Genomic DNA, 24,022 nt, shown 5'->3' with positions numbered 1-24,022 from the left:
GCTGTTCCAAAATTCGTTTACCCTCTCAGCTAGGAAATTGTGTCTTATTTCATGGCTGACTTTGTCTTATGTCAACTTCCAGTCATTGGGTCTTGTTATGCCTTTGTCAGCCATGTTGAAAAGCCACCAACTACCAGGATCAATAGAGGATCAAGCAGTGTGGAACTCTGCTCCACCACTTCTCCTTCCTTCCTCCCCCACATCCTCCCACATCTATTCCTCAGAATGACCCACCACACGCATAGCTGGAGATGGATAACCGCTATAGGAGGTAGTGGAGTTTCCTCTATCAGCCTTCTGCAGATAGAGAGTTCCATTATGCAAAAGGAATTCTTCACTGGCTATCTCTAGACATTAAAGGCCATTTTGTACCACATAAGCAGTTCAAAGTGGTCTTAGCAAACTGGAGAATACAGTCCAAAATATCTATTAAATACTGCTAAGAATAAAACCTTCACTTTACCTTTTTCTAGACATCCAAATGCAAATGGAATTTACAGCACAAAGATATTCTTTCACTCTTATTTATTATTTCACTTTCACCGCAAGATGCAATTGAAACCATACTTTCTGTGTAAATAAGAGATCATAAATGATATAGATAAAAAGCAGCGAAGAGTCCTGTGGCACCTTATAGACTAACAGACATATTGGAGCATGAGCTTTCGTGGGTGAATACCCACTTTGTCGGATGCATGTACTGGAAATTTTCAGGGGCAGGTATATATATGCAAGCAAGAAGCAGGCTAGAGATAACGAGGTTAGTTCTATCAGGGAGGACGAGGCCCTGTCAAATTTGCAGATGAACTGAAATGCAGCAGTTTCTCTTTGAGTTTCAAAGAGAAACTGCTGAGCTTCAGTTCATTTGACACCATCAGCTCAGGATTAAACAAAGATTGTGAATGGCTTGCCAACTACAAAAGCAGTTTCTCCTCCCTTGGTTTTCACACCTCAATTGCTAGAAGAGGGCCTCATCCTCCCTGATTGAACTAACCTCGTTATCTCTAGCCTGCTTCTTGCTTGCATATAGATACCTGCCCCTGGAAATTTCCACTACATGCATCCAACAAAGTGGGTATTTATGCTCCAATACGTCTGTTAGTCTATAAGGTGCCACAGGACTCTTTGCTGCTTTTACAGATCCAGACTAACACGGCTACCCCTCTGATACATAGATAAAAAGGAATAGCTTGAAACTCTTTTATATCATTCTTCCATGATGACAATTACTAACAAGTGAAGAAACAATCATACTGCTAAAAAAATGAAGTTTTTCCTACTGATATTTCATTAATTAATGACACAAAGTTGAGGATGCATGAGTAGCTATCTGGATTTCTCTTGATTATCACTATCAATGATTGTTAGAACTACTGCATTAAATCTGCCACTGGTATTGTACAGGTGATGTTACAAATAAAATAAAACATAATATACATTGAATTTTATAGTGGAAATAACATTATGCATCAAATAAAGTTTTAAGATGTAAATAGTATACAGCAATAAATATTTCAGGCTCATGTGACTGCATGTCTCAAATGTCATGAAATTTACTCTTGGCAGCTAACTAAAGGAATTGTTTTGCCATCCTTTCTCACATGAGCTTGTACCTTGCTCTGCAAGAAGTCCCACTGACAAGATTCATTGGAACTATTCATGGAGTAAGGTGCTACTCCACGTGAGTAAGTGTGGCAGAATCAGAACTGCAGTGATGATTGACAATTGAAGGCTGCATTGTGTGATGCCTCTAAATGCCTATAAATTCCTCCAAGAATGTGTACTTACAATGGACAAATTTTGCTGTCCTTTGCATATGTGTGTATCCAGAGTAAAGCTATTGATTTCAAAGGATTCACACTGGATTCACACTGGTCTAAAGGACAAAACAAATTGGCTTAGCATGTCCACAAAAGATTGTTCCTTTTAGAGAAACTTCAGGGTACGCAAGGTACCTTAATAATTTTAGACAAGTGCCCCTTGTATAAATATCCATCCAAAGACAATCAGGGGTTATTTCTGAGGTGCAGAGAACCTCAGCTTGTATCTTCTGTCTTTGTATTTTGGACTCTGAAATCAGTATGGAATCAAGTGGATTTGCTATTTACTCAGAGTTATTCATGAGGAAAAAATTAGAACAATAACAAAGAAAAGACTGCAAAGTTATAGTCTAACCAATAATTGTGAATGTTTGAATTTTTGACACATTTTGACCCAATGACCCAATTAAAGGAAAAATCATAACATTTGCTCAGTGGGTATCATATGGTTTTGTCTATCTTAGCTTTTTTCACAGTTGAAGTTCCTCAGCTACAGTACATTGCAGAATATGGGAGCAACGTGACCATGGAATGCAGGTTTCCAGTGAATGGCCAGTTAAATCTTAAAGACTTAAGTGTCAGTTGGGAGCAAAAAGGGTTAAAAGAGCAAAAATCAAAAGAGGTTTATACTCTTCAAAAGGGGGAGGAAGACCTTAAATCCCAGCACAGAGACTATAGGGGAAGAGCAACATTGTTACGTGACAAATTGAATTTGGGATATTCAGTGCTTCAAATCATCAGCATAAAGCTCATGGATGCAGGGTCTTACCGCTGTCTCATTGACTACAGAGGAGCTGATTACAAGTACATTACTTTGGAAGTAAAAGGTTAGTGGCTATATAAGACATGAATAATATATTAATTCAAAGTTAATATTCCACTTCCCAAGATCAGCACTAACATTTTCTGGCTCTTCTACAAAGACACTGGGCTCAGTCCTCAGGTATACGTAAGCAATATTTGGGATAGCTCATAGAGGGGGAGTAAAGGTAGCTTTATATCACTTTTCCTTTCTTCTGGATTCTGGAACCTGTTTTGTTCCCAGCACAACTTGGAGCAGCTTTAAGGCTGCTCTAAATTGTACCATCTTGTAACAGACGAAATGGGGATTGCCCAAGTGTTTGTACCTGTCAGGCCAGGGACCTGTTATTTGTAAGAGCCTAACAATATTAAACATAATTTACATTGATGTAATTGAGGACAGAATTTGGCTCATGGCCTTTTTTGCTGCTCATAGCATGTCAATTAGATTCTGGGTTGAAACCTCTCCTGTGCGATTATTTAGAGGAAGGGTTTTTTGAAAGGCAAAGAAAGGAGATCCCAGTTTTAAAGGATCATCTGTGTTCCTTTGGCTTGTGTTTGCAAACATCTAGTCATACGATGATAATGCCACAGCTGAAAGCTGGTGTTACACAAACATTCCAAACACCTATTTTTCCCTCAGGTGGCCCGAATTGTTCTTTATTATATTACCACTGTTGTATTTATTCCAGTAAAGCCTGCAGGCCCCATCAGTGAATGGAGCTCCATTGTGCTAGGCACTAGCTTTCTCTAGATCGATAAATTACATGCACGTGATCTAGTGTGGCTCTGCAAGAAGTAGACTGAAGAAAGAATAGACATGGTAGGCCTGAGGAGGACTGAGCAATGCATACTATATTCTTCTGCAGAATGGCCATCGTTTCAAATTGTAGTACATCAGATACAGTTGTAGATAAGTAACAGTGAAAGAAAGAGGGAGAAAGAGGAAGGAATAGTGGAAAAATTAATACATATTTAAAAGCAATTTCACTAAACCTGTTCTTATGCAGCATCCTACACGAGAATAAATGTACAAATAATGAGTGAACCTGCAGAAGAGGAGTTGGTTTTAACTTGTCAGTCAGAAGGGTTTCCTCTAGCTGAAGTGTTCTGGCAAAATGAGAAGAATCTTAAAGTCAACGGATCTGTAAATACCACCTACACATTGACCACAGATGGACTATATAATGTAACCAGTATGCTGATATTCAAACCAAATGCTAGTGAAAACTACAGCTGCATATTCTGGTCTAAAGAACTGAATGAAGAAACTTCCTACATTTTCACTTTAGGTTCGTATCTCATTTTGAACTTTTACATAGGGATTGCCACAATGTATGTGTGTGTGTGTGTGTGTGTGTGTGTGTGAGAGAGAGAGAGGGAGACAGACAGACAAACAGGCAGAGAGAGATAGAGAGTTTGTAGAAGCTGATTATGTGCTTTGATTTTAGGATATATAGTATTATATTAATCTCTAAAATTCCTTCCTAGTAAGTAGTATAGTATTGATTTTTTGGAGATAAAACAAATCAAACGTATTTGCTTTTGGAAACCTGGCATTTTACTAGTTCTTTCTGAACCCAGACTAGTTCTGCTGTTAATGTACACAACCTTCCCCTGTCACATATTTGCATTTCCTCCCCTAAATTCTAGAATAGCTGCCCTGGTTTAACTGTCAGTACAAAGATACTCTCAGTGTATATTTCCAATCTCCATGGTCTTCCATTTTCTAGAATTCTATCCAACTAGTCATCAATCAGTGCACAGATGATTTATAATAGTATTCACTGAGCCATCATGAGTACAATGGGCCTAATTCTTGTTTGCAGTAAGAGCCCTTTACACCACTCTGGCAGCTTAAAGGAGTCTTACTGTAAGTGTGAAAACTTATACCCACCCACTTTAGGGATTCTTTGCTCTGTCATGGTGGTGTAAAAAGGCTGTAGTGCAAATGAGAGTAAGGTCAAATCACTTTATAAACTATATTTCTTTTTTTCCCTTTTTTTTCTTTTTCTTTTGTAGCTCAACAAACAGCAGTTGTTGGAAAAAAATCTCTGAATTTATTTATCATCCCAACCTGTGTAATAGCGGTTGTTCTCATATCTGCATTAACTATCTTTCTAAAGAGAAAATCACTAACAAAGCTCCATGCCAAAAAAGGTACATTTTGACTTTATTTAGTGGGTCCTGTCTCCTAATTTGCTCTTCAGGCCTTTCAGAACAACTGGATGATTGCTACCCACACTCACTTGACATTTGATTCTTTTGTTTTCCAGAGGATCTCTGATCTAAAGATGACTGATTGAGTTAGGCTTTACTTCCTTCACCATGCGACACAGGAATTTTATGTATGATCTTTGTTCAGATTAAACAGCTAACACGATGGTGTATGTGCCATACTCTTTACTGAACTATTATTAGCTGGTGTCGAGTATCAGAGGGGTAGCCATGTTAGCCTGGATCTGTAAAAGCAGCAAAGAATCCTGTGGCACCGTATAGACTAACAGACGTTTAGGAGCATGAGCTTTCGTGGGTGAATACCCACTTCCGACGAACATGCATCCAACGAAGTGGGTATTCACCCATGAAAGCTCATGCTCCTAAATGTCTGTTAGTCTATAAGGTGCCGCAAGATTCTTTGCTGTTATTATTAGCTGGGTTTACTTGCTCTATTTATTTTGCTTTTTGTCTTAGTGTTTTACTATCTGAAAGAAAACAATAGTGGGAAAGTAATAATGGATAATGGCCTATTAGGCAACTCTGGTCTTGGTAATAAATCACTTCTGCAGTAAACTATGCATGAATTTTGATTACCTTAATACAGAACTTGAATGGAAACAGGATTATGGGCCTAATCCTGCAATTAAGGGCTGTAGGATTTGGCCATATAGTTGTCGGACAGAAGAACTGTGGAGAAATGTGTTACAGTCTCATGCCAAATATAAGAACACAGATGTTTTGGATATTTAAAAATCTGTTGAATTATATTGTTATTTTTTTAAAGTAGAAACTTTTAAAATAAAATAATCTAAATCAGATTTGTTCACACTTCCTTTAACAGACAAAAAGAGAAAATGTCCCCAGTTACAGAAAGAAGACAACAGTAAGTCATGGAATTTTAAACTTCCTGCTTATGACTTTTTCTTTTTAATAAGGGCATTGTCAATATATAAAGAATCAATCAAATGAGAACACTAAAGAACCACTACATACTTTAGAGTCTAAATTCGACTTTCCTTAACATTGCTACAGCCTAGTAGGAATGTTCTCCAGATTCTACATGTAATCTTATGACTTTCCAGATAAGACAGAAATTTGTAAATAATAAAGAACAAGTCACTTCCTCTCTCCAAGGTATTGCCTTGGCTGCTAGTCTGGTTCTGGGTCCACGTCAGGACATTATGTTTCTCCTAGCCATAATCTGGTACAGTACCAGATGATAAACTAACTTTGTTTTGGTGAATGTAGAGTTTTCTGTAGTAGTAAGTACTGCATATAACTTGCTTCTCCTTGGCCTTTGGCTCAAATCTAGTATAGCGTCTGCTTTTATCAATATATCAATTAAGATGTCCTTTCCTAGGGACTATATCCTGTCCTTATTGAGGATGGACTTGATAATCAAATGGGTCTTTTCCATCTTTACTCTTATGAACGTATGACTTTCCTTGTCGTACAGAAATTTGCACAAAGAATAGGTAATTTCCAAATGTATCTGAACTTCCACAAACTGTATTACAACAGAACTTTCATTTTGTAAAAACAAGACAAATCAAGCAATAAACAAAATGACAGCATAGATCTGACTACCCCCACCTAAGAATTTTCTACATTTGGTTCTATTTGGTACTGTTATCATCTGGGTTAAACCTTGGTATGGGTTGAGATTAAACCTTTCTAAAACTGATGCGTGAATATGCCCTTCATTTAAGATACATGGAAGGGACCAACTAGGGGCCTCACCTAAAACAAGGCCTAATAGAGTCTGCCCAGAAATTAGCACTATGTGGGCGGAAGGTTTCATTGAGTATTGTTCTGACCAGTCATGGGTGGGAGAGAGTCCATGAGAGTGTCTGTCGGTATGGAAAATGCTGCGGGGGGTGGGACAGATAAGAAAATGAGAGAAGGATTCAGAGGCAGCAAGAAAGCCAACCAGGAGTCTGTAAACATGATGTGTGATCCTAGAAAAAGCTAGAGAGAGAGGTTTTGGGTCTGGTGCTGGCTAAAGAAGCTTGAAACTGTAAGCAAAGAAGCTATCCTGTTGTTTTGGTTCTTTCTGCATTCAGAGAAGCAGGACATTGTGCAATCATAGACTCCACATAAATTTCTACTTCCAACTGGAGATCCCCAGAGACCAGAATTTTGACTAGCCATTCAGGTCAAAAAGGGATAACAATATTCATATGCTTCAACCTGAGATACTGTAGATAAAAATCTATATAAAGCAGTTTATCAATAATATGCCGAAGATAGACCCAGGACAAAATCAGTTTGGAGAACTGCCAGCGACTAGACTCCATAGGACACAGTTGAAATAATAGGCCAGATTCTGGCCCCTGATAAGCCTGCTTTGCACCACAAAATGCCCTTAAAGCCAGTCTCCTTGGCCAAAGGGAAATTCTCCTGGCATAGGGAGTAGTTTCTATTCCACCAACCTCTCCCTAAACCAAGCACAGGTTATGTGCCAGGGTTGTTGGCAGGGCTTTGGAGCTGTGCGCCGGCTCCGCTCCAGCTCCAGGCAAAACCCTGCTGCTCCACTTCTCTGGAGCTGCTCCACGCTCCAGCTCCGGGCTCCACTCCAAAGCCCTGGTTGTTGGCAGTAGGAGGGATTGTGGCCGCAATGTTGCTGTGTCCTGGCAATCTCTAGTTGCCAGAACGGCCCCTTGGGAGTCATTGAAGTGGGACATAATTTAGAGCAGTCCCAAAACTGTTTTAAGTTACTCTACGGGCCAAAGCCCGCAAGACCACCAAAGCCCAAGGATCAATGAAATATGTGGAGCAAAGCTCTGGCGCAGGTGAGGTTTTGTATCAGTATTGGGAGTGGTCTCTGGAGAAACTACAAATTGCAGTTTACAAGCAAGCTAGTGTTACTTCTTTTCAAATAATGGGATTAAATAGAAATAAATTCTCTCTTCTAACGAAACCAAGTTAGACGGTGTCCTGGTGACAAGATGACTTTGAGCTTTCAGGGGAGAAGTGTAGATTAGGAATTGGATTGATGGAGATTGGGTTTTTCATGGAAATGACTCACTGAGTCTTGAATGATATGTGCTGGAGGATACCTCTGGCTTTCCAGTCCGCTAAAGTTAATATGTACTACGTCCAAAAAGAGACACTTTCATGCTGTCCCAATGAAGCATTTTAAAAATAAACATTAATAATCAAAAGCCAAATTATTTATTCTAACAGACTGATGTAAAACTTTAGTGGAATTACTGTAGGCACACATGAGAGCAAAATTTGATCCCAACTAAACTAAAACCATCAAGCAAGATAAACTCTGGAGCAGAGCTTCAATGCATGTCCAAACCTAACCCTAATGCATATCGTTTGAGCACATAGCGTGGCTTCTCATGGATTTGATTACTTACAGCAGTAGAATTCTTTTCACCATAAGCCCTAGCCCCTGCTTACACATCAAGTCGTATGTTAGAGATTATAATGAAACACATTAAAATGAAGAATTTGAAAGGGAAGATAACAGATCATTGGGATACTCATTGCCTTTTTTGGGTTTTGTTTTACTTCCTCTTTCTAATGACTGAAAATGTCTATTCAGTATGCAGGAAATCATATGACAGCCAATTATATTTCTCAGCACCATGCACTTTTAAGAAACACTGGAAAGAACCTTTATTCTATGCTGTGTCTGTATATGAAGTCTGAAAGCCACAGATGTTTACTGTAATGCTTTGGAAATGACCTACAGTCCCTCAGTTTGAGGAACAAGAATTTTTCGTATAAGAAATTCTAAACAGTACAACTTAAGCTATATCAGTAATGCAGATTCAGAACATTGACCTAATTGTTTAGGCCCCACTAGTGTGTATACTTTTACACATGATATTCACATGAGTAATCCTATTGGACTTCATTTTAACAGGCTGTTGATTTGTTGTTATTCAGCTCATATATAAGATGGTCAGCGGGAGTTTTGTCTGAATAAGAAATTGAGGAGGCAGCTCTTAGATATTAGAATTGGAAACAGAGCTCAATCATTATGAATAATCTAGATGACCTTTGTCTCCTTTTCTCTCCACAAATGACTGTATTCATTGTTCTTGGTCCATTGCTTGTTCACAAGCAATTTATTGCCAGTGTTCTAGATTCAAATTTTGAAGTGTTTTGATTGGTCACAAGGATCTATTTCTGTTTCTTGGTTGGATATGCATTCAAAATCTATATTTTGCTAATATAGTCACTAAATATTTGCAAAATATTCACTAAAATTCATTGCTTTGGGCTGCAGTTCAACAAAGCACTTATTCATGTGCTTACTGTAAGCCTAAGAGTAGATCCTTTGAAGTCAATGGTACTATTAAAGTTAAGCATATGCTCACACGTTTTGCTGAATTGGGGCTTGGTCAAACATTCCTGCTGGTAAACCTGTTGCTACACAAAATGAGTGTGAATATAATGAAAGCAGATTCATCTAATTTTTTTTTAAAAAATCACAGAAAATATAATTATTTGCCCATCTCTATATGTTAAAGAACTAACAGATAATTTTGCAAATCTTCCACTGTTGGTCATAATCAATTATTAAAAATATATTACACTATTTTCTAACCACATAAAGTCTGAAATAAAGATTGCAGATTACTCATTTCACATATTGTTCCCAATATGTAGGCTTCTATATCTGCAGTTCAATTAAATCACTGTTACTTGTGCTGCATCATTGGTATGAATGGCACTGCACAGACATTAGTGGCTTTCTTTATGCAAGCCATGTAGGATGGATGAGGGATTCTGTCATTACAATTACTCTGACAATGGTCATGATAGATATCAGACAAATCGTCTCAGTCTTGTTAGCACACTTCTCCTCATCCCTGATGTGCATGTGCAAACACACGCATCTCTGGCAATAAGTAACTTTACAGTAGATAGGCCCAGGTAGTGGGACTACTTATGAAAGTAAATGCTCACCAGTTGAATAAACTGTTCTTAATCTGACCCACAATTATTAATAGTAATATTCAAGGCCTGACTCTCATTAATACTGCAGCCCCTTATGCCACTCTGTCAGTATAAAGAAATCTTAAAATAGGTGTAACTGTAATTTATGCCCACTTTAAGTCCTGTTTGCACGGCCAATATGATGCAAAGGAGCCTGAGTGTAAATGAGAATTAGGCTCTCAATATTTAGTGCTTTTAAACAGAAGTGCTTTTAAATTAAATTTTCCTGTTCTGTTTTTTTAAAGGACACTTGAACCCTGAAACCCAGGACTTAATTATGACGAATGTCAGAGATTCAAGAGACTGCACAGACGTGTGTCCATGAAAACTCTTCATCTGCCATGCCTGCAGTTTGCACTTTTCAGATCTCTTTTTGAAGACTGCATAGAGAAATCACAGCACTTTAGGTCTGGAACAAACAAAGCAAATGTTTGGTTTTGTCTATACTACACCGCTTAAAGGCTCCCTGTGCCTTTTGCCATGTTACATCTTAGAGTTACAGAGAACCATACTGTTATTTAATGTGGTTAACAACTATTAAGGGATTATTGGAGTGTATCCCATATGCTGTATGCTTGGGCATATTGTTCACCTGAGAGCACTGCGTGCACCAAATATTTTGTGTTCAAGAATCCCCTTACTAGCTGATTTAATTTCAGGAGTACAGTCATGATACAAAGCTTCAGTCATGTCTCATGGGACTCTGTAAGTGCCGATGCCTGGACAATAATCTTTTGTATTCAGAAATTTCTACATATCTATTTTTCATGGCCAAACTTTATAACCCATAAACTGGAAATTACCTAGAGCACCAACAGCAAAGAGATAGACTGAAGAAGTTTCATTTTACAACGCTAACAAGAGTCTGAAGTGCACTTCAAGCAACAGACCCAAAACTACCCCTGATCAACATTATGTCATACAACCAAAAGTTTAATGTACGGTTTGTTACATTGATTTCTTTATAGTTATTTCTTATCTGTAGAAGGCATGTAATATTAATGCTCTTTTACTTTTTTTAGGGAAGACAACTAAAAATGTAGACTACAATGCTGTATCTACTAAATGTTTTGTTCCAGGGCTAGTTTACTTAATGGGGAATTGCAAAGCAAAACTGAAAATTGAATTAAGTACAGATTTCTGTGCTGAATGTGTTTACTAGCCAGGGTACAGTTTTAACCCTCCTCAGGAACAGAAAGTTAATCCTCTCCATGCCAATCACTGGATGGAATTTCTACATCCCATCAAAGGAATGCCCGAGTCACCTCTGAATAACTGAGTACAGGGGACCACCATGTTTTTATATTATCTCCTGGAGTGCCATTTTGGAAAGAAGCTATGTCTCCACACTGTGAGCCAAAACCTGACAGAACTTGGTGTAATTTATCCCTAGAGTGGTGGCTTTTGTGGGCCTTTTCTTTTGGAAAAGGAGCCACTGCTTACAAGTACCTTGTAGGGTTAAAGAAACAGAGATACACACAAGTCAGTGAACCCAACTTCTGTCATACCTCCATTCCCCGCAAAATACTTGGGTTTGGAGTTTCCCAAAATATTTTGACCCAGCTATATAAAAATTGTCACAACAGCAAAGTCAACATCTTCCTCTTCCTCTACTAGGTCTGGATTTGGATACTTGGAATCTGGTTTCCAATTACCCGCATCTTGTACAGTTATTTACACCAAGGCAAAGTGGGTGTACAACACTACTTAATCAGAATGATAGCATTTACACCCACTTTGCACTCATTTTGCCCTGGTTTAAATGACTACACAAGATACAGAGCAATAGAAAATTAGGTGCCTGATGTGTGGCAGGAGCTGACTTACAGATTCAACAGTAGTATTGATTTTATGAATAATCACTGGTTGATGGGGAAAGAACAAACTTAAGAGTCATATTTGGTTTCCATGTATTACACTTTTAAATGTCCAGGTGCCTGTTGTTTGCTGGGAACATCTGCCATTTTCTGTTCAGTTCAGATGTAGCCTGCTGCAGAGGAGAAACACACTGACCCAGATTTTCTGCTGAGTTTAGCAAATCAGTTGAGATGTCAGAGAGTCAGTTATGGCTAGAGCCCTGTGTGGATACAGAATTTGCATCCACATCTGATCCGAGATGCGCAGAAATGGTGCACAGATATGAAGTGAATCTCTGCAGATTTGCGGGGCTCTAGTTATGACTCCCTGCCAGGCCTCATGTGCAGAGTAGAGAAGCCTGGGGACTACTCTAACTTGCATCAGCTAGCAATGGTCCATAAGGGACCATGCACCAGTGGAGGATAGCCAAAGTATATCATGATTCAGCCATTCCTTCTCTGTGCTTTGTTACATCTGCTGTACTAAGAGCTGTAGAGAGAGAGAGGCATAGGAGTTGGCCCCATACTCACTGGGGACTCCCCTCATGTCAGGGGTATACTAAACTGGAAGTTATGGGCTGTCTCCATTCTTTTTGTGCTAGCAGAGCAGTGCAGAGAAACTGGTCCATTGTGCTCTCACATGGAGACTTTATTTTTGTTCCTTCTTATTCGTTCGTTTTCCATAATCATAAAATAAAAGTAATTCAAGCTGGAAGCACGTTTGCTCTTTGCGTCTGGAAAAACATGATACATGTGCATTGATGTTCCCTCCTTATTCAGATAAACAGACTGAGGGAGTTCTGCGTGACATTATTATCTTACACTGAAAATTCAATTTTGACTTGTCGTGTGTAGGTTCAATAGTGGGGAAGCTGGTCCTGTGGAGAAGCGTACACTGTACATTTCACCATCAAGTGTAAAAAGCACTATACAGCATGCTCCCACACTGCTCCCCTTAATGCTCCGTGAAGCATGCTGCCTCCATCTGACCTTCAGAGGCAGAATGCCTCAGAGCACCTCACCTTGGAAACTACTGCTCTGTACCTTCAAATGCCAGAGATGAGCAAGACTATAATTCTCCTTAGTATTTTGCTGTCAGAATCATAAATGTATCTTGGTCTGCATTTTTGCACCTTAACCTACCTAGAGTATATCCTGTCTGTGCCACGGTGAAGAAAAGGGAAGCCAAAACAGCTCTCAAATTTCAGTAAATGAAAGTTAGCATGTCAGCTGCTTGGCCAATCTGTATTTGCCTATGCACTCATGCATGAGTTGGCTTTTTTTTTCCTGTAATCCCCTGAGTATATGATATGTGTGTGATATGATGAGTCTTTATACTTTCTGCTTCATCTACTGCTTCTCTCAAGCTGTTATCTTGGAGCAGCTAAGGCCGGAATATTCTGGTTTAGAATGGTGAGAGATCAAAGATTTTATGAGCAGTTTCCAAAGAACAGTGGATTAAAAACTGCTCTTATGCTAGAAATCAAACACTGTAAAGTTTTAAAATGGCATGCAAAGGGAAGTCGGTATGTACAGACTTTCAGATTACCAGCCCAGGTTGGCATCACAGGCTGGCACATTGGATATCTCCCACTGTAGGCTCCCATGATTTCTTCTGACACAAATATCCTCTATTCATCTGTATAAATTCATTCCAGATGAGCACTGTGAGGATATACTATATCACTATGTGCTAGTGCACCGTATTAGGTTTGGGGATTTAATTGGAGCTGGTGAAAATATTTTAGTGAAAATCCAGGCAACAGTTTTCTCCAGTTCATTTACTGTGATTTTGCACTTCCCAAAATGCAGATTATTCTTGAAATTTTGAAATTCATGAAGTGTTTGTATATATAATCTTTTACTCCTCCTATCTTGTTGGGGGCGCTCTTGTGTTCCCGCTGCTTGTCAGTAAGCAACAAAGTCTGATATTTGCCGTTGAACTGTGGGTCAGGTAGTTGCTTTCTCTGTTCAGTCTTCCACGTGTGTTGCCTTCAAGTTTCTGCTGTAGACTTAAAGGCTTTTCTGCCAGAGTAGCATTTTGGACTTTACTGAAACTTTACTTAGGAGCAAGGGAGAGAAAAAACAAACAAACTGTAGCTGGTCAGGAAAAAAAAAAAAGGGCAGGGGGGGTTGGCTCAGCATATTAGCATACCAGCTCAATCTAATCCTTTCCCATACTAGAGTGAACCTAGAGTAATTCTATTAGTGGAGTTACTCTGGTTTTACATTGGTATAACTGAAAACAACTGTCAGGTGCCAGAAGGTTAATGTCTTTGTCTTCACTGAGGATGATGGTTTTCTCCAATCTGCTATAATAGTGAGTGAGAAGAAGATGAAGAAAGGCTGTTCAAAACAACAGTGTGTGTGAAAACGCCTTTTGCGTCTGGACTGAAGGTAGGAAAGAGATTTCAGATGTTCACTTTGATGTATGGAGCCTCCACAGTAAAGGAAAACAAGATATATCCAAAATCTGCTGATTGGGAGGCCTAAATACCTAGTGTGGATTTCTTTTTCTCCCTGAGAGACACCCAAACAGCTAAATCTCCGTAGATCAGATGATAACTTTGAATTTGGAATGGCTTGGGCTTTATTTTATATAGACACAAACATTAAATTTTTGCAAACATGCAGAGTTAATGAAACTACTTAAACCAGTGAATTCTTGCACTGCAAAGGAGGACACTCTATGGGCCATATGCTGATCTCATCAAAGTCAACAGTAAAAATCCTATTGACTTCAAAGGCACTGGGATCTGGCCTACAAGCTTGAAACTTACCTTTCTGGAAAATTACCCCCACAGCTTCTCCCTCTTCCTGGAGATGGCCTGGGTGTGAACATTTGGAGATACCATCTAAAGACTTGCACAGCTAACAAACAAAAGCAAAACTATTCTTCAGCATTGTGCTCTCTCCCATATTAAATGACTCACATCCCTGGCAGAAACCTGCTGCATGCCAGCAAAAACAAAACAAAAAGGGTAACTAGTTATTGAAATAGTGTGTGGAAAAAGCATAGCAAACCATATGGTTCATGTAAATAATTGAAGTGAAGGATAATGTATTTATGCCCTCAGAAGATAAACCCCCTCACTTGGAATTAGCTCTCATTCGACTGTGATAAAATTGAAGCATAATAATAATGCTATAGTAATTACATGTTCTGCACTGGATTTTGCTTTTGTTTTCATATTTACTGGTCTCTGCATCTTAGACTCAATAATATACTTTCCCTACTGGACTTTCCAACTGAGAAATGAAATGTCCTTGTTGTGCCAGCTGAAGAGTCTTCCCTGCAGAAAAGTATTAACAATACAATTTCATTTAGCACGGTGTTTTTTAATGCAAACAGTATCTTAAAAACTGCTTTACATGGAGAAGCAAACAAGCCAGAATATGGTACAAATTATACAAACTTGAGTGGTGGATTAAATATATTAAGTACATATGGTTATTCCTGCAGAGGAGCAAGAAAATTCTTTGAATCTCAGCTCATGGAGGCAGGGCTCCCAACCTACTCAGAGGGGTGAGTGTCTGGCCAGCACCTGAAGCAAATCTGAGTCTCTAAAGCAGTGTTTCCCACAGGGGTTTGTGAACTCCTGGGGGTTCGCAAAATGTTACAAGGGGCTCTCGGAAAAAAATTCCCTAATGGCGGACAGAGCTGTTCCTAGGGACCCTGGCACGGGGCAAGCAGTCCGGAGCCTCTGGACTTCCAAGAGCTAAGCAGAGCTATCACTTTGAGGAGATTTAAACTTTAAGACTCCTTATAAGAAATGGAAAGGGAGGTGGATATTTTTTGCAGTTTTTAAAATGAAATAGGCAGCTAGTATTGTTTTTTAAATTATTATGAAGAACAAGTTTAAGCTTTGCTGTAATGTGCGTTGTTTGCCTGCACTGCTCAAGACCTGAATGCTTGTGTAGGAGGAACTCTTTAAGGTGGCTTTTTAAATACCTTCATGATGTTTCACATCTGATACTCTTTGATGAAACATAGGAGCCTTGTCTTATAACTGCCTTAATCAAAGTGATACAAGCTACGAAAGTGAGATCTTGGAAGAGTGTTGCCGTTTTCATAATATAATAAAAATACTGTAATGATAAATAAATAATTAATAATAAATAGTGTGTAATAAGCATGTCATAAAAACAAATGTTATATTTCCAAGATCACTGCTTTTATAATTTATACTCAGGTAACAGAGAAAATCCCTGGAAATATTCATTTTTAGGAGGGAGTTCACGAGACTTGACATTTAAGTGAAAGGTTGTTAAAGTTTGGGAACCACTGCTCTAAAGAGAGGGAGTTGCTTTAATCTTTCCATAGCTGGAGGAAGACTTGTCCAATTTATGGCATTTGAGAACAAAAGATAGGGAAATGAGGAGATCCTTAAGAAACTCTGCTGCAAAGAAACACGCAAAATAACCAGCTGTTATCATCCATTACAGAATGACTGCACTTAAATTCTGAAAATGCTAAACAGACATTTTAGGCCCATGAGAAGAAGATTGTTGTTTACATGCAAAAGTTTCCCCTGGGACTTTGATCAGTTGGTATTCACTTGCTTGGGGTTTTCCCAAAATAAACAAAAGCATATGAAATGCTCACTGACATGGTTGACATGAAAAACCTATTGGGAAAATTTCTTGAAAAATAGATCACTTGTTGCAGTGTCATGCCAGTAAATTCTGCACTAAACCAGCAACAAGACTGTTTACAAGAATTGAAACTCCCTCAGCAGCTATGAGGAACAACAGAAATACGCATGTATAGTTAGCTGGTCTACGCTAGCCTTTTTTTCCCTGCAGTTTTCCTACAGTGGGAGTGCTTGTATAGACAACATATGTGTGGCTACCTTAATAATAACTATTGCTCAAATTTTGCACACACTTATGCAAGTGCTTACCTTGTGCACATGAGTGCACTTTTTGAATCCAATGGGACTAAAGCTTATACACACGCCTAACTTTACACTCATCACATGAGTGTTTGCAGGACTGGGTCTTACTCCATCTAGATCTGCTCTGGTAAGTATCAAATAATGGAATATATTTTTAAAAACACCAGCAGCCAAATATTGTAGCAATAATAGGAAATAAGACAAATGTAAATACAGCCTTAAATCCCCTTTGAGTGTGTAGCTACATAACAATCACACTTCCCTGAAATTTAAGCTGTTAAATAAACCACCAAAAAACAAACAAACAAACAAAAAACCCTGTGTGAAATATTAAGGGAATGAGTTATAGACAGTGCATCAGGCTGATATTTTTCAGTCTAATGCTTTGAATTTTGTGGCCTTGGTGGATTTAAGTTAGATACTGCTCTAGGTTGTTACTTTAACTTATGTCTGTGTTAGTTTATTTGGTGGTGTCTTTTATCATCTATTTTTATTCAATAAAAAGAAAGTTTTCCCCTCTGGCTGTAGGAGAGTCAAGACCATAGATTGTTTATTATAATTACATCCTTGCAGAATTTTGAAACTAAGGGCCCAATTCTGCAAGCTGCCCTGCACCCAGGTGGACCCCTACTGAAGTCATCACGCAAGCATGTGAGAGATCTTGCAGGACTGGGGCCTTAGTGAGAACTGCTTGATCCCTTGATACTATTATAGAAAAATATTTGAATGCTTTTCCAAATGCACATTTAATAGATGATTATTAATAGCTTTTATATACTATCAACCTGAACCAAGTACCCAAAGTATAGTACTGTCAATTTCAAATAATTTTGTGAGAGGATGAGACAGCCAGGGAACATGGGTGGCAGGTGAGGATTCCCCTGGGGGAAGCTAGCTCCCTGTCCTGCCTCTTAAGCCTGCAGCCCCAACCACACTCCACCCCTGCTCCACTCCATGCCCTGTTCTCTCCCCAGGCCCACCTCCTTCCCCACTCAGTCCCCATCACCACTTGCCACGTCACTCCTCTCCTCTCGCCCCCGCAAAGCCCCACTGCCCACCGCTTGCCATTGCCCTCCTCATTCCCCCTCCCCACGAGATCCCCCCTGCCTGCCACTCGCCATGTCCCTCCTCCACCCCTCTCCCCCGTGAGACCTCCCTGCCTGCTGCATCCCTCCTCCGCCACCCTCCACCGCGAGACCCTCGTGGTCGCCGTGTCCCTTCTCACCCCCTGCTTGCTGCATCCCCCCCGCCCCTGAGAGACCCCCCCTGCTCGCTATGTCCCTCCTCCAACCCCTCCCCCGTGAGACCTTCCAGTCTGCCACATCTCTCCTCTCCTCCACTCTCTCCCATGAGACCCCCCCGCCTGCCGCATCCCTCCTCCACCCGCAACTCCTGCAAGATCCCCCGCCTGCTGCTCACCACCCTGCCTCTGCCCCTGCGGAGGAGGGAGGTGAAGGAGAGGAGGGAGTGGCAAGCAGTGGGAACCTCCTCGAAGGGGGTGTTGAATGGAGGAGAGGAGGGACAGACTCACCAGGCAGTGGTGGGGGCCTTGGGGAAGAGGCGGAGCAGGGAGGGGAAGGGGCAGAGCACAGGTGAGGCCACCATGGCCCCGGTGTCCTCCCCTGACCTATTATACCTGCCACCCAGGCCAGGGAAGTTAAGTAGCTGCCTGTCTGTCACATGATGCAGCAGGACTTCCAAGGACAGGATGTCTGATGGGAGAGTGAGGTGTGAAGGGAGAGGTTTGAGGGCCTCTGCTGTGTGTATAGGTCACTGGAGCAGCTTTGTTTGGTGAGTCTTTATTTTTGAATGAATAAGTGTGCCCTGAGGGAAAGGCTTGAAAGAGAGCTGGGCATGGTTCTGGATTTTTCTTGGGCTGGGGAGGGATCCCCACAGCATACATTTATAGCAGTGTGACAGGCTGCAGAGGCTCCATTGTGGAGGCAGCCTGATCCAATGGATAGGTCCCTAGATGGGGAGCCAGAAGTCCTGAGTTTTATTTTTGGCTTAAGCACCAATCTGCTCTGTGACCTTGGGCAAGTCACTTACTTCCTGTGCCTCTGTTTTCCCTCACATCCTTTGTCCATTTATATCATAAGCTTTTCAGGGCAGGGACTGTTTCCCATTGTGTGTATAGTATCTAGCACAATGTGGCCTCAGTTTTGACTGGGGCCACTAGGTGCTTCTGTAATATAAGTAAATAATAATTGACAGGTTTCAGAGTGGTAGCCGTGTTAGTCTGTATCAGCAAAAATAACGAGGAGTCCTTGTGGCACCTTAGAGACTAACACATTTATTTCGGCAGTCTAGCCCACAAAAACTTATGCCCAAATAAATTTGTTAGTCTCTAAGGTGCCGCAAGGACTCCTCGTTGTTTTTAATAATTGACTGTGTCCCTGGAAAGTGAGGAGCTAACAGTAATGCTGGCTCACAGTTGCTCTCAGCAGGTCTAGGAACAGGAAGGAAGTTACTGCTTGAGAAAAGACTGTTTACCTAAGATTGTGTATAAGAAGCCCCGAGCTGGGGAGTATTTCTGAGCCACAGTTTGATACGTTAGCTGTTTTTTCCTGTGACTAAGAGATAAAGATACGTCTGGCTGGTCATGTGCTGCTTGTGGGCTAATGAAGCACCAACACAATACCTTTCATCTGAGGATCTCAAAATGTTTTACCTAGCGGTATGAATGTTATAATCTCCATTTTACTGTAGGAGATGTGACAGCACAAGAGAAAATGACTTTTAGGCCTGGTCTGCACTACAAAGTTAGGTCGACATATGCTGCGTCAGGTCAAATTAATAATGCATGTGTCTGCACTACCGAGTCCTTTTTGCTGAACTAAAGGGCTTGTAAAGTCGACTTCTGTACTCCACCTCTGCGAGAGGCGTAGTGCTTCAGTCGACATCCGTGCGTCGACATGGGGACAGTGTATACACTGTGTTGTATAATTCGAATGAATTGGCCTCCAGGAGGTGTCCCACAGTGCTCTGCTGTAACCGCTTTGGAGACCACTTTCAACTCCACTGCATTTCAGCCAGCTAGACTGAAAACAGCCCCAGGAACTTTATCACCCCCCTGTGAAAGCCCTGGGAACTTTTGAATTTTCATTTCCTGTTTGATTGGCTGACAATGGATGATCAAGACTGCAAACGCGCTCCAGCATGGAGCACACAGGTGGTAGTGGATCTTATTGCTGTGTGGGGAGAAGAGTCCGTGCAGGCGGAGCTCCGAACCAGCAGAAGAAATGCAAATCTATGCCAAAATTGCGCAGGGCATAGGAGACAAAGGCTACACCAGGGACACACAGCAGTGCCGTGTGAAAATAAAGGAGCTTCAGCAAGCGTGCCAGAAGACAAGGGAAGCGAACAGTTGCTCTGGGTCTGAGTCACAGACATTCTTCTTCTATGAGGAGCTGCATGTGATTGTAGGTAGCAACTTCACCACTGGTCCACTACCCGAAAATGCTCCATGGATACCTTCCATGAGCCACGGGTGACCTCGAGCAACAACGAGGAGGACATTGTTGATGAGGAAGAGGAGGAGGAGAATGTGCCGCAGGCAAGCGCAGGATCCATTCTCCCTGACAGCAAGAACTTTTTTGAATTCTGGAGTTGTCATAAACGGATAGTTAAGAGTTAATAGAACAGAAGTACTTCATGTCTCTTTTGCCTGTAAAGGGTTAACAAGATCAGTGAGCCTGGCTGTCACCTGACCAGAGGACCAATTAGGGGACAGGATACTTTCAAATCTTGAGGGAGGGAAGTTTTTGTGTGTGCTGTTAGAATTTGGTTGTTGTTCTCACTGGGTTCAGAGAGTGACAAGATGTGCAACCAGGTTTCTCTCCAATCTCCTTAATACAGGTTCTTATAGATTCAAAATAGTAAGTACTAGGCGATAAGGCAAGTAGGCTTATGTTTGTTTTCTTTATTTGCAAATGTATATTTGGCTGGAAGGAGTTCAAATTTGTATTTTGCTGAAAGGATTTTAATTTGTACTTGAATACTTAGTCTGGGAGGGTATTCCCAATGTCTATAGCTGAAAGACCCTGTAACATATTCCATCTTAAATTTACAAAGATAATTTTTACTGTTTTTTTCTTTCTTTAATTAAAAACTTTTCTTGTTTAAGAACCTGATTTTTTTTTATTCTGGTGTGAGATCCCAGGGGGCGGGGTCTGGATTCACCAGGGAATTGGTGGGGAGAAAGGAGGGAAGGGGGAGAGAGAGGTTAATTTTCTCTCTGTGTTAGGATTACTTTCTCTCTCAGGGAGAGTCTAGGATGGGGAGAGAGAAGGAGGGGGGAAGGTGAATTTTCCTCTCTGTTTTAAGATTCAAGGAGTTTGAATCACAGTAATCTTCCAGGGTAACCCAGGGAGGGGAAGCCTGGGAGAGGCAACGGTGAGGGAAAGGGTTTACTTTCCTTGTGTTAAGATCCAGAGGGACTGAGTCTTGGGGGTCCCCAGGCAAGGTTTGAGGGGGACCAGAGTGTACAAGGCACTGGAATTCCTGGTTGGTGGCAGCGCTACAAGTACTAAGCTGGTAATTGAGCTTAGAGGAATTCATGCTGGTACCCCATCTTTTGGATGCTAAGGTTCGGAGTGGGAAATTATACCATGACAGGAGCCCATCCCCTCACATGACCAAGTGTCAGCGGAGCGTGATGCCGGGGAAGGCACATCTGGTAAGTACACATTTCCAGTCAAACTGTAGGGGTTACATGCTATTATTTTTAATGTTGAATCTGAATTAAAAAATAGGTATAGTGGTTATCAGCACCACTCTAGCTACGCAGAGGGTGCTCTCCGAAACAGAATGTTTATGTGCTCAGGGCTGGTCCGGGAATCCTTCCTTGATATCTCTAGGAAACTTTCATGGAGGTACTCTACAATCCTTCACAGAAGGTCTCTGAGAAGAGCTGCCTTATTTCATCCACCACGGTAGGACACTTTCCCATGCCATTCCAGTATTAACTTTGCTGGCATCATTGTGGCACGCTGCATTGCAGCATAAGGACCAGGTATGTACCCAGAGGCTTGCAGCATCTGCTTCCTTTCTGCCTCTGTTACTCTCAGGAGAGTGATATCGCATATGGTCACCTAGGGCAGTGTTTCCCAAACTTACAACAGTTGCGTACCCTCTTTGAGACATTTGTCTTACTGGTGTACCTCTTCTCCGGTGAAGATAATTTGGGGGGGAGGGTGGTAGCCACATTTTTATAACACACTCCTAATTTGTTTAATTCTGAATTAAATGTTTATTAGAAATAAATACAAAACTATATTACATACAGTTGAAACAAAACTTTTAGTAGAAATAATAGTTACATATAGAAATAGTACTAGAAATAATTAAAATAATAGAAATGAATAAACAGTCTGGCAGAACAGTGTTATATATATATATGGTGAATTCATATAATTCTGAAATTAAAATACGCTGGTTTGGTTAGGTTAGTGAAGAAAGCACTAGTTTTAATACTTACTATTTTGGTACTGAAACACTTTCAGTACAAACCAAACTATTCAGTGCGAGGGATGGAACTGCTTTTGATCAGATACCATCACAGGGATATGTGGCTCGATGTTTGTGATCTTAAGACGTCAATAAGACGATTTCATGTTTTTGTTTTGATGCAAAGCAGCGCAGGGAATCCAATCTCGCACAAATACGAGGTGGGAAAAGGCAGAAGATACTTAACAGCTTTGTCTGATAAAGCTGGATATTCAGAGCTAACCCCCAACCAAAATGATGTCAGTGTATTTTGCTCAAATTTTGTTTTCAGGAAGCTATCTGAAGCCAGCTCCAAGAGCTGTTCTTCTTCTGAAGCAGAGAGCTTATTTGGCAATGTTTGAACATTGATGATTAAAGGGTTCCTTATCCATTCATAGGTGCCGTCCGGTTCAGGGAAATACTTATGAAGATCTTTCTGCAAGCTTTCCAAATGCTGCTTCGTGGTTTGCAACACATCACTATCAAATTCGTTAGTCAAGTTTATTACTAAGTCATGAAGAGATGGAAAGGAATCCAGTTCACGACGACTAAGACATTTATGCCACAGTTTCAATTTTGCGACCATGGCGGTCACTTTGTCTTGAACATGGAATATAGATATGAGTTTCCCTTGCAAGGATAGATTGAGGTTGTTTAAATGAGCAAAGATATCTGCAATATATGCTAGTTTGCATAGCTGTTTCCAATTGTGTATAAGGTCTCTCAGGTTAAAGGTTTCATCTAAAAAAACTTGCAGTTCTTCTCGCAGCTCAAGCAGGCGATTCAGAACTTTTCCATGCGAAAGCCAACGCACTTCAGTATGAAATAGGTGTTGTGTGTAATCACTGCCCATCTCATCCCAAAGCTGAGAAAACAGCCGGTTGTTCAGAGGGTGGCCTTTCACAAAACTGATTATTTTCACAGCTTCATCCAGTACTTGCTTTAGATCTGCCTGCATGTTCTGAGTGGCGAGTGCTTCCCTGTGAATGCAACAATGAGTCGATTTTGCTTCTGGTGCAACAGCTTGAATACGTGCAACAACTCCTTTCTTTGAACCAATCATGGCTCTGACCCCATCCGTGCTTATTCCAATACGACTCCAATCCAAGTCATTGTTTTTGATAAAGTCATCAATAACTTTAAAAATAGCTTCTCCAGTTGTACGTGTTGGTATAGGTTGGCAGAACAAAATGTCATCATGGACTTCATTATTCAGCTCGTATCTGACAAACAACAAAAGATTAGCTAAATTCACAGTATCAGTGGATTCATCCTCTTACAGTACATAGTAGCAACTCTTTTGTACTCTTGACAATAATTGCTGCTTTATGTTTTCGGCCATATCTGTGATTCTACAATGAATAGTGTTATTTGAGAGGGGGACACAATCTATAGCTTTACTGGCCTTGTCTCCAATCATCACTTGCACCATTACTTTGGCTGCAGGTTTTACTAATGTCTCGCCAATCACTTCAGCAGCTCCAGACTTTGTAATTAAGTACGCCACACTAAATGAAGCTTGCAAAACTTTCATATTTTCACCTCCCGTCACATTACGAATTGTTTTCTGGGACTTTTGGACATCTTTGCGCCTATTTTCGAAGAATTCTACAGGTTTTCCCTTGCATTCTTTATGTTTGCTATCGAAATGGCATTTTAGGTTGAATGATTTAATACTTTCATTTGTGAGAGTCTCGTAACAAATCACACATAGTGGAACAGGCTCCACCTCATCGCCAGTCCACGAAAATCCCAGTTTAAGATATTCTTCAACATATTTGCGGGCTTTTTTCATTTTTTTTGCAGCTGATATGTTCAATAAACTTACAGATGGTTCACATGGTTCGCAAATTTTGTCATCACAATTGTCTGATGTAGCCATATTACTGCATTTTTCGGCATAATTATCACTAACATTCATATTTCCTTCATAATTTTCTTTTGTACATTTCAAACTTCCCGTTTTTAGCCAGCAATCCAT

At 40.5% G+C, this 24,022-nt stretch overlaps 2 protein-coding genes across 2 annotated transcripts in view; one reads left to right on the top strand and one right to left on the bottom strand.

Moving 5' to 3' along the window:
• The window catches only part of LOC127048505 (programmed cell death 1 ligand 2-like), a 34,258-nt gene extending 21,962 nt beyond the window's left edge, over positions 1-12,296 (top strand). Inside the window, exons 3-7 of the mRNA XM_050948379.1 lie at positions 2,285-2,647; positions 3,632-3,913; positions 4,644-4,781; positions 5,683-5,724; positions 10,046-12,296. Coding sequence (XP_050804336.1) covers positions 2,285-2,647; positions 3,632-3,913; positions 4,644-4,781; positions 5,683-5,724; positions 10,046-10,125 — 905 coding nt within the window. The 3' untranslated portion in view covers positions 10,126-12,296. The remainder of the gene's footprint in view (positions 1-2,284; positions 2,648-3,631; positions 3,914-4,643; positions 4,782-5,682; positions 5,725-10,045) is intronic.
• Positions 12,297-22,165: 9,869 nt separating this feature from the next.
• Positions 22,166-24,022, bottom strand: LOC127047302 (zinc finger BED domain-containing protein 5-like). Its single transcript, XM_050945427.1, has 2 exons — positions 23,322-24,022; positions 22,166-23,264 (listed from the first exon to the last, which is right to left on the bottom strand). Exons 1-2 carry the CDS (start codon positions 24,020-24,022, stop codon positions 22,166-22,168), a joined length of 1,800 nt encoding a protein of 599 aa, XP_050801384.1.

The sequence above is a fragment of the Gopherus flavomarginatus genome, chromosome 3 (genome assembly GCF_025201925.1).
Source record: "Gopherus flavomarginatus isolate rGopFla2 chromosome 3, rGopFla2.mat.asm, whole genome shotgun sequence".
In the NCBI taxonomy this organism is placed as follows: Eukaryota; Metazoa; Chordata; order Testudines; family Testudinidae; genus Gopherus; species Gopherus flavomarginatus.
This window is presented reverse-complemented; position numbering and strand designations above follow the sequence as displayed.